The sequence below is a fragment of the Hypanus sabinus genome, chromosome 25, assembly GCF_030144855.1.
Source record: "Hypanus sabinus isolate sHypSab1 chromosome 25, sHypSab1.hap1, whole genome shotgun sequence".
Taxonomy (NCBI): domain Eukaryota; kingdom Metazoa; phylum Chordata; class Chondrichthyes; order Myliobatiformes; family Dasyatidae; genus Hypanus; species Hypanus sabinus.
The window spans coordinates 13,205,377-13,221,743 of record NC_082730.1 but is presented as its reverse complement, the minus strand read 5'-3'; the positions used below and the strand labels follow the sequence as shown (position 1 = coordinate 13,221,743).

At 42.3% G+C, this 16,367-nt stretch overlaps 1 protein-coding gene across 2 annotated transcripts in view; it reads left to right on the top strand.

Moving 5' to 3' along the window:
* The window catches only part of LOC132381028 (polymeric immunoglobulin receptor-like), a 51,960-nt gene extending 38,416 nt beyond the window's left edge, over positions 1 to 13,544 (top strand). For both annotated transcript variants that reach the window (XM_059950130.1, XM_059950131.1), the window contains exons 5-7: positions 4,177 to 4,295; positions 8,417 to 8,454; positions 11,091 to 13,544. In XM_059950130.1, the coding sequence (XP_059806113.1) occupies positions 4,177 to 4,295; positions 8,417 to 8,454; positions 11,091 to 11,270 (337 nt within the window). In that variant the 3' untranslated portion in view covers positions 11,271 to 13,544. The remainder of the gene's footprint in view (positions 1 to 4,176; positions 4,296 to 8,416; positions 8,455 to 11,090) is intronic.
* The last annotated feature ends 2,823 nt before the right edge of the window (positions 13,545 to 16,367 follow it).

Genomic DNA, 16,367 nt, shown 5'->3' with positions numbered 1-16,367 from the left:
ACAGAATAAGGTGGAAAATCTCATGGCGTAATTAGAGATTGTTTGGTATGACATTGTGGGCATCTCTGAGTTGTGGCTGAAAGAAGCTCTTAAATGGAGCTTAACATCCAAAGATACACATTATATTGAAAAGAAAGGAAGGTAGGCAGAGGGATGGGGTGGCTCTGATGGTAAAAAAAATGAAATCAAATCCTTAGAAAGAAGTGACATATGATTGAAAGATGTATAATCCTTAAGGGTACAAATAACATTGAAACATAGAAATCTACAGCACGTTCCAGGCCCTTCGGCCCACAACATTGTCCTTACCATGTAACCTACTCTAGAAACTGCCTACAAACTACTACCCATAGTGCTTTCCCCTTAGATTCCTTCTTCACCTCTCCTACCTATCCCCCCCCCCGCTACCCCTCCCCCACCCCTTGATCTTTCCTCTGATTGGTTTTCCACCCTCTCCCCACCTTCTTTATAGGGCCCCTGCCCCCTCCTTCTTTAGTCCTGACGAAGGGTTTCGACCCAAAACATTGACTGCTTCTTTCAACGGATGCTGCCCGACCTGCTGAGTTCATCCAGCTTTTTTGTACGTCTTGATTTGACCACAGCATCTGCAGTGCACTTTGTGTTTACTACAATTTCTCTACCACATAGCCCTCTATTTTGCTAAGCTCCATGTCCCTATCTAACAGTCTCTTAAAAGAAACTACAGGGGTAAAAAGACCATGATAGAAGTTCTATACAGGCTTCCAAACATTGGGCGGGATGTGGGATACAAATTACAAAGGGAGATAGAAAAGTCATGTTCAAATGGCTATCTTATGGTAGTCATGGAGGATTTCGATATGCTGATTGATTGGAAAAATCAGGTCGGTGTTGGGTCCTAAGAGAGGGAATTTGTAGATTTATAGAGCAGCTTGTGGTTGACCCCACTAGAGGAAAGGCGATTCAGGATTGGAAGCTGTGTCATGAACCAGATTTGATTGGGGAGCTTAAGGTAAAAGGACCCTTGGAAGGAAGTGATCATAATATGATAGAATTCATCCTGCAATTTGAGACAGAAGCTGGCCAAATTTTATTGGAAGGGGACACCAGAAGAGATGTCAGAAGAACAAGCACAGACTGGAGTTTTGGGGGGCAATTCAGAAGGCATAGAATAAATGCATTCCAACAATGAAGAAGTATTCTAAAGGGAGGATGAGGCAATCATGACTGACAAGGGAAGTAAAAGGCAGCATGAGCAGAAAAAAGAGAACATACAATACAGCAAATGTTAATGGGAAGTTAGAGCACCGGGAACCTTTTAAAACAATCAGAAGGCAACTAAAAAGGAGAGAAAGGATGAAACACGAAGGAAAGCTAGCCAATAATATAAAAGAGGATACCAAGTTTTTCAGATATATAAAGAGTAAAAGGGAAGCAAGAGTGAATATTAGATGTCTGGAAAATGAAGCTGGAGAGGTAATAATGGAGAACAAATTAGTGGCAGACGAACTTCGTAAGTATTTTGCGTCAGTCTTCACTGTGGAACAGTATGCCAGAAATTCGAGAGGGTCGGGGCAGAAGTGAGTGTAGTTGAAGTTACCAAGCAGAAAGTGCTTGGAAGGCTGAAAGGTTTGAAGATTCACTTGAACCAGATGGAATACACGCCAGGGTTTTGAAGGAGTTGGCTGAAGAAATTGCATAAGCATTAGTAATGATCTTCTAACAATCACTATCTCCTGGAATAGTTCTAGAGAACTGGAAAATTACAAATGTGAATCCACTCTTTAAGAAGGAGAGAGAGGCAGAAGAAAAATTGGGAGAATGGGCAAAGGAGTGACAGAGTATATGGATATTTGGGGAAGTGTATAGTCATGCACTTAAGTTCAAGGAATAAAGGCAAAGACTATTTCTAAATGGGGAGAAATTTCAAATAAACAGAAGTTAGATGTCCTTGTGTGGGATTCCCTAAAGGTTAGTTTGCAGGTTGAGTCAGTGGTGAGGAAGGCAAATGCAATGTTAGCATTCCTTTCAAGAGGATTAGAATGTAAGAGCAAAAATATAATGCTAAGGCTTTATAAGACATTGGTTGGAATACACGGAAGTTTCTGAGCAATTTTGTGCCTTAGTCTAAGAAAAGATGTGTTGACTTTGGAGAGGGTCCAGAGGAGGTTCATAAAATGATTCCAGAATGAAGGGTTAACATACTGTATAGAGAGAATTTGATGGCTCTGGGTCTTTACTTGGAATTTAGAGGAAAGAAGGGGGAGTCTCATTGAGACCTATCAAATATTGAAAGGGCTAGTTAGAGTAGATCTGGAGAGGATGAATAGTTGAGTCCAAGAGCAGAGGACATGGCATCAGAATAGAGTGACGTCCATTTAGAACAGAGATAAGGAAGAATATTTTAAGCCAGAGGGTGGTGAATTTATGGAATTCATTGCCACATGTGACTGTGGAGGCCAAGTCATTGAGTATACTTAATGCTCAGGTAGGTACATTTAAAGCTTGATAGGTTTTTGTTTAGTCAGGGCTTCAAATGTTACAGAGAAAAAACAAGAAAATGAGATGGAATGGGATAATAAATCAGCCATGATGGTATGGTGGAGCAGACTCGATGGGCCAAATGATCTCATTCTGTTCCTCTGTCTTATGGTCTAAAGATGCAGTACACTGTAAAGAGTAAGGCCCTTAACAGCGTTGAGGAGAAGAAGAATCTTGGGATCCAAATTCATAACTCCCTGAAAGAGACTACTCAGGTTGATAGGGTGGTTAAGAAAGCATACAGCATGCTTGCCTTTATTTGTTGTGACTTTGACTTCGAAAGTCAGGAAGTTGTGTAAAACTCTAATTAGGTTGCATCTGCAATACTGCATACGTTTCTGGCCACCCCTTTATAGGAAGGGCATCCATGCTTCAGAGAGAGTGTGGAGGAGTTTTACCAGAAAGCTGCTTTGAGTAGATGGCATGTGCTACAACAAGAGATCAGACACACTTGGGTTGTTTTCGCTGGAGCGGCGGAGGTTGGGGGGAGATCTGAAAGAGGTTTTTAACATTATAAGAAGCATAGATGGGAGAGACAGTATCATTCTCTGAGGGTTGAAATGTCCAATAAGGAAGGGCATGCATTTCAGATGAGGGCAGTAATTTCAAAGGAGATGTGAGGGGCAAGTTTTTTTTTACCACAGAGTGATGGGTGCCTGGAATGTGCTGCTTGGAATGGTGGAAGAGGCAGACACATTGGGGTCCTTTAAGAGACCTTTAGATAGGCACATAGATGTGAGGAACTGGAAGGATTAGGCAGAAGGGATTAGTTCAGTTAGCCCTTTGGTTACTAATTTAATCAGTTCAGCACAGCACCGTGCACCGAAAGGCATGTTCCTGTGCTGTTCTGCGTTCTGGGTTCCATGAATCAGTCCTCATTAGGGGAATTGAGGTGGATAGGGTCAGTGGCTTTAAGTTCCTTGGCATTAACCTATCAGAGAATCTGTATTGGGATCAGCACATAAGTGACGTTACAAAGAAGACACAACCTGCCTCGGAAATTTGTGTAGGTTCAGCATGACACCAAAGAGTTTGAGAAACGTCTATAGATGCACAGTGGACATTAGCCTGACTGCTATGGCAACACCAAGGGATGGAGGGGGCTGCAGAAAGTGGTGGACTCAGCCCAGTCTATCACAAAGAGTACCACTCTTTCCCCCCACCCCTCCCCCACTTAAGTACATTGACACATAGCACTGCAAAACGAAAGCAGCGTCCAACCTCTGACCTCCAGTCCTTGACCCAGACTCACAGACATGGAACCTTCAATCTCTAGACCACCCAGCTGCAGTTGGAGTATCCAGTATTGTAGGTAATTGTCAGTTTGTGCAGTCCTGTTGAAGAAACCATGACAACTTAGTACAAGAGATCACCACGTATTCTGGTTAGGCAGCTCTCAGCATTCAAGATCGAATTCTCCCTCTGGTTCAATCCATTACGTGTTGGGCCTTATTATTTGTTCATATTCTTGTGGTAATATTGCTTCATGTGTTGTGTGTGAGTGATACATACTGCGTGTACACCTTGGTCCAAAGGAATCTTTGTTTAGTTTGGTGGTCTACATGTGTACGGTTGAATGGCAGACTTAAACTTGACGAATTTTCCCTTGGACTGTCAAATGTACAAAGCTTCAATCTCATTTATCTTATTTTTTAGCAGCGGCCCACAGATATGGTACATTTTGGTTCCACTTCTGCTGGGACTATTGGTCTTACTTCTGATAGTTCTACTTATAAAGATTAGAAGAAGACCATTGAAAACAGTCACTCCTACAAGTAAGTAACCCACAAAATATTCCTTCCAAGGTCAGAATGATAATAGAACAGCAACTGTTGTGTGTGATGGCACAATAATATATTGGGATCCAATGGAAAGTATCAGTTGGCAGGGCCATTGGGGAGTGTAGTCAACTCTGGGTCAAAGCTGGGGTGATGGGGGTGGCGGTATGGAGCAGTCAAATCTCACACCAGAGTTCAAATCCCAGAAGGCAAAGGCTGGTGCTCTGACACAGAGTGACGGGAGAGCTAAGTTACTTCTCTCCAGCCCAGGATGTAATGCCCAAGTTATGTGCAGACCATATATATGAATGGGAGACGAGCGGGATGGAATGGGATGGAGATGCAGGTGGCGGCAAGGCTGCAGGCTCCTCTGTTATGTGGGAACTTGGTTTGTGGCCACATTTTGGACTTGCGAACAGCTCGGGTTACAAACTGTCATATCTCCGGACATGGATTCACATGTCACAGTATAGGCCCTTCAACCCATGATATTATGCCAATCTTTTCACCTTTTCTAAGATTGATCTAACCCTTCCCTCCTACGTAGCCCTCCATTTCTCCATCTTCCATGTGCCTATCTATGAGTTTCTTGCGTATCCCTATGTATCTGCCTCTACCACCACCCTTTCTTTCCTACATTTCCAACATTTCCAACAATGTCATTTGGAAATGAGTCCTGTCATTTCCAAAAATTACAATGAAATTTTGTTCTCTTGTATTAGTCATTTCCAACCCTGGGGAAAAGTCTCTGGCTATCCACTCGGTCTTTGCCTCTCATCACCTTGTACAGTGTTGTGCCACTTCTCATCATCCTTTAGTGGAGAATCCTGGAGAGGAGCTGTAGATGGAAAGGATTACTTGGCAGCATGGTGGTAGAGCCATGAAATTCTCTCGATCAACAGCATGCAAAACCAGATTACCTGGAAGTTAACACAGCTGTTAGTGCCCAAATTGGCAGCCACAACAGTGACAAAATGTCAGAAACGATATACACATGCAAAATGCTACAGGAACTCAGCAGGTCAGAAAGCTTCAATGGAGGGGAATAAGCAGTCGATGTTTCAGCTCCAGAAACTTCAGCAGGGTTTTTATTACCCTCTCCATTGGTGTTGCCTGACCAGCATTGTGTGTGTGCCACTCAAGATTTCCAGCATCTGCGGATTCTTTTGAGTCAAAATCTCTTGTGACTAAACAGAGGCATCCTCTCTCCAATCCGGATTGAGAGGTAATCATTTCCTGGACATTGAGGATAGTTTTAGACTCAACATTTTAAGAACAGCTACTTACCCTCCTCCAACAAATTTTTGAATAGACTGTGAACCCAACAGCACTACTTCACTATTTTTGTCTCTTTTGGAATATATATTTCTTACTGTAAATTATAGTAATTTTTACGCAGTGCTGCTGCAAAGCAACAAATTTCAAAGCAGATGTCAGTGATAATAAATCTGATACTGATTTTGATAGCTCCATGCTTCTCAAGAATTGGCACAGTTGTTTTCTTGAGGCAGATGCTGGCTATTAAGATTCTAAGACTGCACCTACAAGGTTCGATGGATCCTGCATCCACAGCAGCCAATGTCGGTACAGAAAATGTGCACGATATGTTAAGAGGCCAGTGGTAGAAGGCTAGATATTGGCCAGAATGCATGAAGTTGCACCTAGACATCTCCCCTCCATTGAGCACACCTACATGGAGCATTGTCGTGGGAAAACAGCATTCATCATCAGAGACGCTGAACACCCAAGTCATGCTGTCTTAACACTGCTGCCATCAGAAGAAGGTACAAGAGCCTTAGGACTCAGACCACCAGGTTCAAGAACAACTATCAACCCTCAATCATCAGGCGCTTGAATCAAAGGGGGACATCACTGAACTGTTCACACAGCCTTTGGATTCACGTTCAAGGACTCTTCATCTCATCGTCTTGACATTTATTGCTTATTTATTTATTATTATTATTTATTTTCTTTTGTATTTGCATAACTTGTCTTTTGCACACTGGTTGTCTGCCCTGTTGGTATGTTCTTTTTATTGATTCTATGATGATTGTTGGCTTTATTGAGCATGCCCGCAAAAAAATGATTCTCAGGGTTGTACCTTTTGACATATTTACATTGAACTTTGAACTTTGAAATACTTCCAACGGCACTTGTATGGAAAAGTACAAATTCAGATTAAGCTTCAGTTTATTGTGTCATCCAAAATTTACCACTTCCTTCACTGCAGTTCTCTTTTGGTGGTGTACAGGCACGTCAGCCTCATTTGTTGCGGAAGTTTCAGTGGTCGGTTTCGAAACCACATCTACTGAAATCAGCCCGGTGTTGTGTTACACTTGACGGGAAGTAGTTTTCCTATCAGAAAGCAAGAAAGTAGCAAGAGGCTGCAGCTTCCTGTAGCAAGTTTGAGTCATTGTGTGTAGTTGAGCAGGAAAGCAGAAAATTGAGAAACTCAGGCAAGTACTTTGATTGGCGCTTCAAAATGTGGGCTGCCCCAGCACGTCCTTGGACTGTGTTGGTCATTGATGCAAATAGAGGAGAATGTTATTCCCATTTCTACTGTAAAAATGCTATTCCCCTTTCTCAGTCCCTTTTCCTCACAGGATGAGGCTTTCCTTTCCAGGGCATCAGAGATGTCCTCCTTCTTCAAGGAGGTTTCCCTTCCTCCACCATTGATGCAGCCGTCGTTCACATCCCCTCCATTTTTCAGACATCCACACTCACACCATTTTCCCACCGCCTCAACAATGATGGAGTTCATCTTGTCCTCACCTACCACCGCATGAACCGGTGGCATTCAACACATCATTCTCCACAACTTCTGCCCTCTTCACTGGTAGCCTACCACCGAATACAGTACATCTTTACCTCCCCATCACTCCCCACTTTCAACAGAGATCGCTCCTTCCGTGATTCCCCACTAGTCATCCTCCTGCCAGATTTCCCAGCAAGCAACAGAACTGCTACACCTCCCTTACCTCCATTCAGGGCTGCAAACATCCTTCCAGATGAGGTAACATTTCAAATCTGTTAGGGTCATCTATTGTATCCGGTGCTCCCAATGTGGCCTCCTCTACATTGGTGTAAATTGGGGGAGGGGACCTCTTTGTCAAACTCCTCTGCTCTATCTGCCAACGTGGAATTTCCCAGAGGCCAACCATTTTAATTCCCATTCCTATCCCCATCCCTCTTCCCTTTCTGACATGTCGGTCCATGTTCTCCTCATGTGCCACTATGAGGATACCCCAAGGTGGAGGAACAATACCTTGTATTCCATTTGAGTGCTTTCCAACCTGATGGCATGAACATCAATTTCTCCTTCAGCAGTTTTTTCTCCGCTCTTCCCTTTTCTTCTATTCCTCATGCTGGTCTCTTACCTTTTCTCCTCGCCCGCCTATCACCTCCCCCTGGTGTCCCTCCTTCTTCCCTTTCTCCCAAGGTCCACGCTCTTCTCCTATCAGATTCGTCCAGCTTTTTGTGTGTACTTCTCTGTATGCTCTGATGTTTCAATGTACCTTGAGAATCGACTTTATTCGTCATATACATATATATGGATTAGAGATTTGCTATGTTGGCTGGTGCAACAACAAAAACTATATTCAAAAATTACAAACTATAAACTCTTATCTAAAAATAAAGTTGGAGATTTAAGTGCAGATACGGAATAAATTTGCACAAATACCATCATGTACTGTAATTACACCACAAAAAGGCCATTGTTTTTCAAAACGGGTGGGAGAGCAGAACAGATAGAGAAGGGTGAGGGGTGCTGAGTAGAATGGTTGGTCCAATTAACTACCTGGAAGGATAAACTTATAAGATGGAGTAAAGGTTTTGTTTTAATAGCTGTATAGTGCTTTCCAGAAGGGAGCTTTTGGAAAAGGTAGCGTGTAGGGTGGGTAGTGCCTGCAATGACTTTTTTCCCTGCCCACTTTGTAGTCCTAGAGACAAAGAGGTCCAGCAGTGATGGTAGATTGCAGCCAATGACCCTTTCTGCTGACCTACATAAAGCTCATAAAGGTAGAATGAAGGTGGAGCAAACCTGCTACAGGGGATGGGGGGAAATATGAGAATAATTGTCTTCTAAGTGGTATTTTTAGTTTTTTTTTCTTTTGCAGATAATAACAGGAACCCAGAAACTTCGACTACAGCCAAGGTGAGAATGCAGAGTAATATGAAATTATGGTATATTGCTGCTCTTTTTCAGTTCTTAGCACAATCCATAATTTCTTTAACAAACTATAAACTCTCAAAAGTAATTGCTTCAATCTATTCTTGCACTATTTTCCTCAGATGGGAATATAATTTTGAAAAGACATTTTATTGGGTAGATATCACACACGAAATGCTGTTGGAACTCAGCAGGTCAGGCGGCATCTATGGAGAGGAATATATTACTGAGGCTCTTCATCGTGACTTGAAAGGAAGGGGGGAGAAGACAAAATATGAAGGTGGGGGGAGGGAGAGGAGTTCAAGCTAACAGGTAATAAGTGAAGCTAGGAAGGTAGTTGGGGGGGAAGGGAGGATGAAGGGAGAAGCTGGGAGGTGATAGGTGGAAAAGGTCTTCTTCTTCGGCTTTCCATTGATTTTGATGTTTACTGAGGCTTGGGCAAGGTTATATGGAAAACTGGCAGTTGCCCATGCTGCAAGGTTCCCCTCTCCATGCCACCGATGTTGTCCAAGGGAAGGGCATAGGCCGATACAGCTTGGCACTGGTGCTGTTGCAGAGCAATGTGTTGTTAAGTGCCTTGCTCAAAGACACAACACACTGTCTCAGCTGAGGCTTGAACTAGGGATCTTCAGATACTAGATTGATGCCTTAGTCACTCGGCTATGCCAAGTGGTGGAAAAGGTAATGGGCTGAGGAAGAAGGAATCTGATGCAAGGAGAGTGGATCATGGGAGGAAGGGATAGAGGAGGTGAACCAGAGGAGAGGTGATAGGCATGTGAAAAGAAGAGAAAGGGTAAGAGGGGAGCCAGACTGAAGAATGGAAAAGGAAAGGGGAGAAGAAATCATCCTGCCATCAGGTTGGAGGCTATTCAGACAGACTATGAGGTATTGCTCTTCCAAGCTGTCTGCTGCTAAAAGGACTGTATGTGAACAGTGAGCAAAGAGAGGATCAACTCTGCAGTTTCCTGATTAGAACTTGGACTAGATGTTATTTACAGGACTGTGGGGAAATAATGGGAAAATGTAATTGCTGTGCTAGGAACGAGGATGGACCTGTTGGGCAGAATAGCCTTTTCTTATGCTATGACTGCCCTATGTTTCTGTTCTCTGATTATCCAATGAACTTCTCATTCCCAGGCAATGTCCTATTTTACTTTGTTCACCTCAATGTACAGGAACAGGATCAAAGGTTTGTGCTGTAATCAATCCAGCTCATACCAAGTTTTTTGCTTCAAAGATCGAAGAACACTTACTATCAAAGTGGGTACCGGTATACATTGTACAGCCTTGAGGTGCCTCTCCTTACAGGCAAGCACAAAACAAGAAACCTGAAAGAACCTGTTAAGAAAAGACCAATATCCGCTGTGCAGAGAGAGAGAGATTAAAAACATAAATCACGTAAACAATAAAAGCCAGCAACAGCATTTTGAGCGAAAGTGAGCCCTTAGATACGAAGCCTGGAGCAGCCGGAGCAGGCCCACAGCCTCAGTCTCAGTCGGGCAAAGCTGGTAGATCACTGAAGCCACTTTATGTACACGTGCCTCCGGGACTCCAAGCACCTTGGCGCAGCCTTTGTCTTGGTGTCCCTGAATCTATGATTGGCCACCTCCTAGAGAGCAGTGAGGAACAGCAGTCATCCACGGCACTCTGTAATGATTTGATCTGTAAAAATGGTATGCGAGACAAGCCTCTCACTATGTCTTGATGCATATGACAATAATAAACCAATACAATACATCCTGTTGAATCTCCTCTGCCCTCTCTCCAGTACCATCGATCTTGCTGGCTAGAACTTCACACAGTATTTGAGCTGGGATCTGACCAATGTTTTATGAGATTACAGCATAACTTTGCTGCTCTTATATTTATGCCCCTGACCAATGTTCCCTCTAAGGTGTGCACATGTGTGCATGCACACATCTTTGGCTACCAACACACTAAGGAAGTTAAACGGAGCACACCCTCCACCTCGTTGGCATGTTAAGTATATTTCACCATCGTACACATTCATATTTCCTTTTCAGACGGTGTTGACAATGTGGAGTTTGCGATGGTTTGTCTGCAGGTTTTAGAGCTGGCTTAATCATACTGTTTTTTTTTAATTGAAGAAATTATTGAATCAATAATTCACTGTTCACATGTTGTTGTTACTGGGCAAAGAACTGCACAGCACAAGATTTTTGCGCACACTGGTCATTACAAATTAGAGGGAAGGTTGCCCCTGACTCATGAAAGCTACTGTCCCATATGCATTCTTAACCACGTTATTAACCTTTTCTACCACCGTCAAGGCTCCTTTGGTTTGTATTCTGAGTTCCCTCTGTTCCTTACTGATCCCCAGGGTGCAGCCATTCTTGTATTTAGAGAGACCAAGTTGGAGACTGCTCCAAGGTTTTGGGAATCCTGTGGCCACACATTCTTAAAGAGGCTGCAGTGATCTACCAGAAACCAAACACTAGGCATGGGCTGGCTTGAGAACAATACAACCCTTTGAATCTGTTTCCTTCTCCACACTTGCTGCCCGACCTGTTGAACATTTCCTGTATTCCCTATCCAAATCTCAGATTTCAAGAGTACTTTACCCTTTGCATTTAAATAACTAATTGACTTACTTATTTTAGTTTGAAAAAGAAGCTGAAGATACTGTTACCTATTCCACAATCACCATTCAGCCTTCCACTCAGACTGAAGGAAGTTCGGCAATTTATTCCAATACGAAGGATCTGAAAGCGCAAAATGGAGATGTCGAGATCCATTCATCGGAATCAGTAGAATATTCTGCCCTGTTATTTAGATCCTAGTGCAAATATGGCACCATTCAGTTTTCTAGAAATATTGTCTTAAGTTAAGATCATTCTTCGAAATATTTGCATTACAGAAACTTCAAAGTTAATTTTAATTAATGAATAATATGTAAAAAGAATTTGCCCAAGATCTAGAGAACACCAAAATATACTAGGGCTTTAATCTTTGCTTATCTTTCATCGAACCCTGAAAACTTGAAGTCATCCACATCTCTGTTAACCATGTCTTAACCTGCACTAGAAAGACTCCAGACACTGAAACCAGAGCAAAGTGCTTTAGAGTTCCAGTGCCTCAGCCACTGTAGGTCAGGCAGCTTCAATGGAAAGGAATAAACAGTAATTATTTCCACCTGACATCCTCCATCAGGACTGGAAAGGAAGAGGGCAGAAGTTAGAATAACAGGGTGGGAGGGGGATAGAAGCACAAGCTGGTGGGCGAAGGGTGAATCTAGGTGAGGGGGTGAGGTGGAGCAGGGAGTAGAAAAGGGAACAATGTGAGGAGCTGGTAGATAATAGTGAAAGGGGCAAAGGACTGATACCAGCTTCTCACATCATTCACCTATCTGAATTCATCTATTGCCTGCCAGCTTGTATTCCTTCCCTTATCCCCACCTTTCTATTCTGGCTTCTGCCTCCTTCCTTTCCAGTTCTAATGAAAGGTCTCAATCTGAAACATCGATTGTTCATTTCCCTCCAGAAATCTGCCTGACCTGCTCAGTTTCTCCAGCACTTGATCTGAGATATCCTAACAAAACACTGTGCCCCTCTCACCCTGCCTCACTAACTCATAGTGCCTCCTGATCAAGTATTACAAGTTAGAAGTTCCCATCCTTATTTTGCCTCATTAACCTCAGTCTTTCCCACATCTTTGCTCCTCCTGCTCCACCAAGATCTCTTGCACACCCCGAAAATTAATCTCCCTCCTTTGTCTCTTGGAAAACTAAAGCTTTCACCCAGCTTTTCATCATCTGCCCTAATGCCCTCATATGGAAATACTGTACCTCCAGGAAGGTGGGTGTATTCATCATCTTTGATTGATAATACTCATGTGTATCCCTTGGGATATTCCTGGTGCATTAAAGCTTCTACATTAGTAGGAATAGTCACTGTTTCTTTTCTCCATGTTCTCCACCTTCCTGGAAGACAGAATAAATAACTACCGTCATTTCATTCCCGCATAGACTAGTAGACAGAAGCATTTCAATTCCACAAGAGATTCTGCGGATGCTGGAAATTTTTATTTTATTGAGATACAGTGTGCAACAGGCTCTTCTGGCCCTACAAGCTGCGCTGCCCAGCGGCCACCTCTTTACCCCCAGCCTAATCACGGGACAGTTTACAAAGACCAACTAACCTACCCACTGTGGGAGGAAACTGGATCACCCAAAGAAAGCTCATGCAGTCATGGGGAGAGCGTACAAACTCCTTACAGACAGCGGCGGGAATTAAACCTGGGTCACTGGTACTGTAAAGCATTGTACTAACCATTCCACCGCCATGCCCAGAAAAACACACACAACGTGCTGCAGGACATCAGCAAGTCAAGCAGCATCTATGGAAATGAATAACAAGTCAACAATTCGGGCAGAGACCCTTCTTCAGGACTCACCCATTTGAACATAGAATAGTACAGCATAATACAGGCCCTTCAGCAAACAATGTTGTGCTGACCTTTTAACCTATTCCATGATCAATTTAGCAGATCTATCGACATTATTAAGTGAAATATCTTCCAACAATTCCTCACCTTGGATTTACTAACCTCATCAATTTCATCCTCTGAAATACTAATTATTGGACAAACAAGAGAGCAAACAAGTTCCCTATGTCCACAGATCGCTGACTAATATCAGTCTTGTTCAGTAAAAGTGCCCCTATGGGTGAAAGCCATCTTCAGTAACAAACTGGGATTGCCTATGTGTTGGGAAATGTAAGAGCTGGTTGTTGGCCTAAAGGAGCAAGGGGGTAGGGAGCAGACACAACACATCCTCATCATCTGAACTTCTGTAGAAATGTAAGGACAGCTTCAAGTCCCTAGGCATCTGTATCACCTAATCCCTCAAAACTGATGTGCTGATCTAGGAATCATATCAGCACTTTCTTAGATATCTGATTCTCTTGAACTTTTGCAGGTGTATGTAGTATATGTAATATTTCAGTAATCTTTGAGTAACCTTGTAAATATATAGTTGTATGTAAAAGTACATAAATTGCATACATTATCATGTTACCATGTGATAATGTGTGTGCTTTGCTTAAAGTAAAACACAAAATTAGACTCACATTTTGGACCTCCGTGTCTTCCTTTGAATGAATGTTCTGAAGTTACAAAATGTCATGTTGGTGACGAGATAAATATAAAGGATCCCAAGATGGCTACTGATCCATTGATGCAGAATTAGATGTTTAAGTTCAAAGGAAATGTCAGTGAGACTTTTGAGTTCAAAGAAATGCACAGCAAGGAACAGCGAGTGAGAAACAGTCCAGCGCATGTAGAGACTATCACGCTAGAAAATAGGCAATAAACAGTATTCATGAGCTCGTAAAGAGTGAGTGTAGGGTGATAATAATCATTTTAAAAAAGCAGAAATGGCTGCCGACATCGGAAAGATTGACCCGTTTGCTTTCACAAAAGATAACTGGCTCATGTATACTGTGCTAAATGGACAGTATTTTAAGCAAATGAAGTAGCCAATGAGAAACAAGGGCCAATTTTTCTGAGTGCATTTGGTTTAAAGGCATTCAGTTCACATCAACGTTTAACTGCTCCACCCAAACCAGAAGAAATTAGCTTTACTGATATTGTCAAAGCAATGTAAGAACATTTAGAACCAAAGCCATTGTTGATTACAGAATAGTTTAGTAATAATAATAAGCACTTTATTGATCCCAAGTGGGAAATTATTTAGTTACAGCAGCAACATTTAAAAACACACTTAGAAACAATAATAAATATAATAAAGTACAGAATATTACTGTACACAATAATAATCTAGGTTCCATAAGTGGAATCAAAAAGGAGACTACATTTCAGCATACATGGCTGAAATGAAGAGATTGTCTGAGCATTGTCATTTCATTCATGGACTTAGTAATGCACTGAGAGATTATTTAGTTAGTGGAATCTTACAAGAAAGCATTCAAAAACAGCTCCTAGCTGAAGCACAGCTTTCATTTAAAAGTGAAGTTGAAATCACTATATCAATGGAAACAATGGACAGAGAAGCAATTGAGTTCCATTCAGGAATGAAAGTGAGCATGAACAAAATTGCAATGTCTAAACAGAAATTGGCCAGGCCGACCAAGCTGTGTTACCATTGTAGCTGCGGCTCACATACACCAGACCATGCAAATTTAAAAGTGAAACTTGCAGAAAATGCAACAAAGTACGGCACATACAAAGAGTATGTCAGGCAGACAAAAATACTAGTCCACACTGGCCAGACAAAAAGCTAAAAATACAAGTTACAGTGTCAAAAAGAGTACTAACCTGCATGCTGTTGATGAAAATTCTGATAATGCTGAGACTGACACAGGACTGTGTAGACTCGAAATTTTCCATGTGTAAATTAAAAATAGACAATCAAAATGACTTATGCCAGAAGTGAAAGGCAAATAAATTACAATAGAATTGGACACTCAGTTTAGGATGGTGGTGAATATTGGTAGCTCTGGTTGAGGCTTTTGATATTGTGGTGTTTGCCAAGCTTGGCAATTAACTTGTAGATGTTTTTGTAGTGTGCCGTTGTTGGTATTTTTCTCTGGCAGCTGCTTGCATTTATATAGCACCCTCCCCCCCATTCTCTTGCCTCAGTCCTAATTGGCTATCCCTTCAGTTCACCTTTGAATTTTATTGGCTCGCATTTCTTTGGCTCTTAGGGGTCTGTAGATGACGTCTATTTTGATAATATTTGTTTATGGAGTTATCAGAAGAAAACAACAGTTCTAAAAATTGTCAAGCCTGCTTTGTGTTTGTCTGCACCAGAACCTCAACGGGTGTCCCAGTTAAAGCAGTGTTCTTCCTGGCCTTCATGATCCGCTGTTGCTAATTTCGGGATACGAAGGCCAAGGAAAACCATTTTTGAGGGCATATAATAATGCAAATATTAGGGGAAAATTAGAGGATTGGAAAGATTTTAAAAAGCAACTAAAAAGTTATTAAGAGGGAAAAGATGGAATATGGAAATAAGCTAGCCAAATACTAAAGAGGCTTCCAGAAGTTTCTTCACATACAGAAAGAGTAAAAGAGAGGCGAGAGTGGATTTTGGACTGCTGGAAAACAAGATAGATAGATAGATAGATAGATAGATAGATAGATACTTTATTCATCCCCAAGGGGAAATTCAATATTTTTCCAGTGTCCCATACAATTATTGTAGCAAAACTAATTACATAATTTAACTCAGTATAAATATGATATGCATCTAAAATCACCCTCCCAAAAAGCATTAATAAATAGCTCTTAAAAAGTTCTTAAATAGTTTACTAAAGTGCATTGAGTGGTAATTTAAGCTCAGTCCTAACCCCGGCACTTTAACGTGTCTTGCCCCGGTGGTTGAATTGTAGAGCCGAATGGCGTTGGGGAGTAATGATCTCTTCATCCTGTCTGAGGAGCATTGCATTGACAGCAACCTGCCACTGAAGCTGCTTCTCTGTCTCTGGATGGTGCTGTGCAGAGGATGTTCAGGGTTTTCCATGATTGACCGTAGCCTACTCAGCGCCCTCCTCTCTGCCACCGATGTCATACTCTCCAGTTCTGTGCCCACAACAGAGCCCGCCGTCCTTACCAGCTTATTAAGACGTGAGGCGTCCCTCTTCTTAATGCTGCCTCCCCAGCACGCCACCACAAAGAAGAGGGCACTGTCCACAACTGACCGATAGAACATCTTCAGCATCTCACTACAAACATTGAATGACGCCAGCCTTCTGAGGAAGTACAGTCAACTCTGTGCTTTCCTGCACAGGGCATCTGTGTTGGCAGTCCAGTCTAGCTTCTCGTCTAACTGCACTCCCAGATACTTGTAGGTCTTAACCTGCTCCACACATTCTCCATTAATGATCACTGGCTCCATATGAGGCCTAGGTCTCCTAAAG